Source organism: Oncorhynchus masou, unplaced genomic scaffold, assembly GCF_036934945.1.
Source record: "Oncorhynchus masou masou isolate Uvic2021 unplaced genomic scaffold, UVic_Omas_1.1 unplaced_scaffold_2031, whole genome shotgun sequence".
Lineage (NCBI taxonomy): Eukaryota > Metazoa > Chordata > Actinopteri > Salmoniformes > Salmonidae > Oncorhynchus > Oncorhynchus masou.
Window position 1 is genome coordinate 52,326 of NW_027008520.1, and position 4,604 is coordinate 56,929.

The 4,604-nt window shown below is 47.5% G+C and overlaps 1 protein-coding gene across 1 annotated transcript in view; it reads right to left on the bottom strand.

Annotated features, from left to right (window-relative positions):
• Positions 1–1,198: 1,198 nt before the first annotated feature.
• The window catches only part of LOC135532798 (high affinity cAMP-specific and IBMX-insensitive 3',5'-cyclic phosphodiesterase 8A-like), a 19,402-nt gene continuing 15,996 nt past the window's right edge, over positions 1,199–4,604 (bottom strand). Inside the window, exons 8-9 of the mRNA XM_064960235.1 lie at positions 4,065–4,135; positions 1,199–1,396 (exon numbers count right to left, since the gene is read on the bottom strand). Of these exons, the coding sequence (XP_064816307.1) occupies positions 1,214–1,396; positions 4,065–4,135 (254 nt within the window). The 3' untranslated portion in view covers positions 1,199–1,213. The remainder of the gene's footprint in view (positions 1,397–4,064; positions 4,136–4,604) is intronic.

Sequence of the window (4,604 nt, forward strand, 5' to 3'; positions counted from 1 at the left end):
AGAGTAGAGCTCTGCATCTACTGACCCCTAACCCCCGACCTTTACCGTCATCAGTCCTCCCACCAGGTCGTTAGTATGAGGGTCTTCCTCCTTAGTGCCCAGCTGAGGAGAGTAGAGCTCTGCATCTATTGACCCCTAACCCCCGACCTTTACCGTCATCAGTCCTCCCACCAGGTCGTTAGTATGAGGGTCTTCCTCCTTGGTGCCCAGCTGAGGAGAGTAGAGCTCTGCATCTACTGACCCCTAACCCCGACCTTTACCGTCATCAGTCCTCCCACCAGGTCGTTAGTATGAGGGTCTTCCTCCTTAGTGCCCAGCTGAGGAGAGTAGAGCTCTGCATCTATTGACCCCTAACCCCCGACCTTTACCGTCATCAGTCCTCCCACCAGGTCGTTAGTATGAGGGTCTTCCTCCTTAGTGCCCAGCTGAGGAGAGTAGAGCTCTGCATCTATTGACCCCTAACCCCCGACCTTTACCGTCATCAGTCCTCCCACCAGGTCGTTAGTATGAGGGTCTTCCTCCTTAGTGCCCAGCTGAGGAGAGTAGAGCTCTGCATCTATTGACCCCTAACCCCCGACCTTTACCGTCATCAGTCCTCCCACCAGGTCGTTAGTATGAGGGTCTTCCTCCTTAGTGCCCAGCTGAGGAGAGTAGAGCTCTGCATCTATTGACCCCTAACCCCCGACCTTTACCGTCATCAGTCCTCCCACCAGGTCGTTAGTATGAGGGTCTTCCTCCTTAGTGCCCAGCTGAGGAGAGTAGAGCTCTGCATCTATTGACCCCTAACCCCCGACCTTTACCGTCATCAGTCCTCCCACCAGGTCGTTAGTATGAGGGTCTTCCTCCTTAGTGCCCAGCTGAGGAGAGTAGAGCTCTGCATCTATTGACCCCTAACCCCCGACCTTTACCGTCATCAGTCCTCCCACCAGGTCGTTAGTATGAGGGTCTTCCTCCTTAGTGCCCAGCTGAGGAGAGTAGAGCTCTGCATCTATTGACCCCTAACCCCCGACCTTTACCGTCATCAGTCCTCCCACCAGGTCGTTAGTATGAGGGTCTTCCTCCTTAGTGCCCAGCTGAGGAGAGTAGAGCTCTGCATCTACTGACCCCTAACCCCGACCTTTACCGTCATCAGTCCTCCCACCAGGTCGTTAGTATGAGGGTCTTCCTCCTTAGTGCCCAGCTGAGGAGAGTAGAGCTCTGCATCTATTGACCCCTAACCCCCGACCTTTACCGTCATCAGTCCTCCCACCAGGTCGTTAGTATGAGGGTCTTCCTCCTTAGTGCCCAGCTGAGGAGAGTAGAGCTCTGTGGTCCTCAGGATCTCCAGGACCCGGTCCAGGGCCTCTGCTACGGGCATTGGACTAGACTCCTGGGCTGCGTTGATGATGTTGATCACCTGGAGGGTGAATGGTAACACAGATATCATGGTCAGAGAGAGAGAAAGATATCATGGTTAGATAGAGAGAAAGATATCATGGTTAGATAGAGAGAAAGATATCATGGTTAGATAGAGAGAAAGAAAGATATCATGTTAGATAGAGAGAAAGATATCATGTTAGATAGAGAGAAAGATATCATGGTTAGATAGAGAGAAAGATATCATGGTTAGATAGAGAGAGAGAAAGATATCATGGTTAGATAGAGAGAGAGAAAGATATCATGGTTAGAGAGAGAGAAAGATATCATGGTTAGATAGAGAGAAAGAAAGATATCATGGTTAGATAGAGAGAAAGATATCATGGTTAGATAGAGAGAAAGATATCATGGTTAGAGAGAGAGAGAGAAAGATATCATGGTTAGAGAGAGAGAGAGAAAGATATCATGGTTAGAGAGAGAGAGAAAGATATCATGGTTAGATAGAGAGAAAGATATCATGGTTAGATAGAGAGAAAGATATCATGGTTAGATAGAGAGAAAGATATCATGGTTAGATAGAGAGAAAGAAAGATATCATGTTAGATAGAGAGAAAGATATCATGGTTAGATAGAGAGAAAGATATCATGGTTAGATAGAGAGAAATATATCATGGTTAGATAGAGAGAAAGATATCATGGTTAGATAGAGAGAGAAAGATATCATGGTTAGATAGAGAGAAAGATATCATGGTTAGATAGAGAGAGAAAGATATCATGGTTAGATAGAGAGAAAGATATCATGGTTAGATAGAGAGAAAGATATCATGGTTAGATAGAGAGAGAAAGATATCATGGTTAGATAGAGAGAAAGATATCATGGTTAGATAGAGAGAAAGATATCATGGTTAGATAGAGAGAAAGATATCATGTTAGATAGAGAGAAAGATATCATGGTTAGATAGAGAGAAAGAAAGATATCATGGTTAGATAGAGAGAAAGATATCATGGTTAGATAGAGAGAAATATATCATGGTTAGATAGAGAGAAAGATATCATGGTTAGATAGAGAGAGAAAGATATCATGGTTAGATAGAGAGAAAGATATCATGGTTAGATAGAGAGAAAGATATCATGGTTAGATAGAGAGAAAGATATCATGGTTAGATAGAGAGAAAGATATCATGGTTAGATAGAGAGAGAGATATCATGGTTAGATAGAGAGAGAGAAAGATATCATGGTTAGAGAGAGAGAGAGAAAGATATCATGGTTAGAGAGAGAGAGAAAGATATCATGGTTAGATAGAGAGAAAGATATCATGGTTAGATAGAGAGAAAGATATCATGGTTAGATAGAGAGAAAGATATCATGGTTAGATAGAGAGAAAGATATCATGGTTAGAGAGAGAGAGAGAGAGAGGCAACACAATAAAACCTGAATGATAAAGTAGCAGAGGTTGAATTTACTGAACTCCTTATGAAACATTTATTACAACTTGTTTCTACTACAGAGACTGAGGAGAGGCGGGACAATGGTAGTTCCTACTGCCAGAACTAACCTGATGCAGCTGTGGACATACAGACAGAGGGACAGACAGACAGACAGACAGACAGACAGAGGGACAGACGGACGGACGGACGGACGGACGGACGGACAGACAGACAGACAGACAGACAGACAGACAGACAGACAGACAGACAGACAGACAGACAGAGGGACGGACGGACGGACGGACGGACGGACGGACGGACGGACGGACGGACGGACGGACGGACGGACGGACGGACGGACGGACGGACGGACAGACAGACAGACAGACAGACAGACAGACAGACAGACAGACAGACAGACAGACAGACAGACAGACAGACAGACAGACAGACAGAGGGACAGAGGGACAGACGGACAGACGGACAGAGGGACAGACGGACAGACAGACAGACAGACAGGCAGGCAGACAGAGAGACAGACAGACAGAGGGACAGACAGACAGACAGACAGGCAGGCAGACAGAGAGACAGAGAGACAGGCAGGCAGGCAGACAGAGAGACAGAGAGACAGACAGACAGACGGACAGGGGGACAGACAGAGGGACAGACAGAGGGACAGACAGACAGACAGACAGACGGGCAGACGGACAGACAGACGGACAGACAGACAGAGGGACAGACAGACAGACAGACAGACAGACAGACAGACAGACAGCCAGCCAGCCAGCCAGCCAGCCAGCCAGCCAGCCAGCCAGACAGACAGACAGACAGACAGACAGACAGACAGACATATCAACACACACATCAGCAGCTCCTCCATTGCTTTATTCTAGGAGGGAACAGCTACATGGATTGACTAGTGTCATGTGACAGAATCTTGGGGACACGGAGTGGTCATGTGACAGAACCTTGGGGACTCGGAGTGGCCATGTGACAGAACCTTGAGGCCTAGGAGTGGTCATGTGACAGAACCTTGAGGACTAGGAGTGGTCATGTGACAGAACCTTGAGGACTAGGAGTGGTCATGTGACAGAACCTTGAGGACGAGGAGTGGTCATGTGACAGAACCTTGAGGACTAGGAGTGGTCATGTGACAGAACCTTGAGGACTAGGAGTGGTCATGTGACAGAACTACCACAGATATCCTATATGACTATATGACTGTATGCCTGTGTAGTAAATGACAGAGTTGTGTAAGTCATTGTATGAAACATAGGCACCTTGGTGATTGGAGCTTCGATGGTCATGGAGTGGATTCTGGCCATGGAGGAGTGTCTTCTCTGGGAACTGCCTGGAAACATGAGGACAAACTCAACCACCAACTGATACGTTCAGCAGCCAATAACACAGGACTGTTTTACTAGTGACCTACTAACGGGAACCAGCCTGCATTAAATGAGGTCTACAGAGTGACTAAAAGAGGAAAGTAGGAGTGACGAGGAGAGGAAGACGAGGAGAGACGTGGAGAGGAAGATGAGGAGAGGAAGACGAGGATAGACGTGGAGAGGAAGATGAGGAGAGGAAGACGAGGAGAGACGTGGAGAGGAAGATGAGGAGAGGAAGACGAGGATAGACGTGGAGAGGAAGACGAGGAGAAACGTGGAGAGGAAGATGATGAGAGGAAGACGAGGAGAAACGTGGAGAGGAAGATGAGGAGAGGAAGATGAGGAGAGACGTGGAGAGGAAGATGAGGAGAGGAAGACGAGGAGAGACGTGGAGAGGAAGATGAGGAGAGGAAGACGAGGAGAGACATGGAGAGG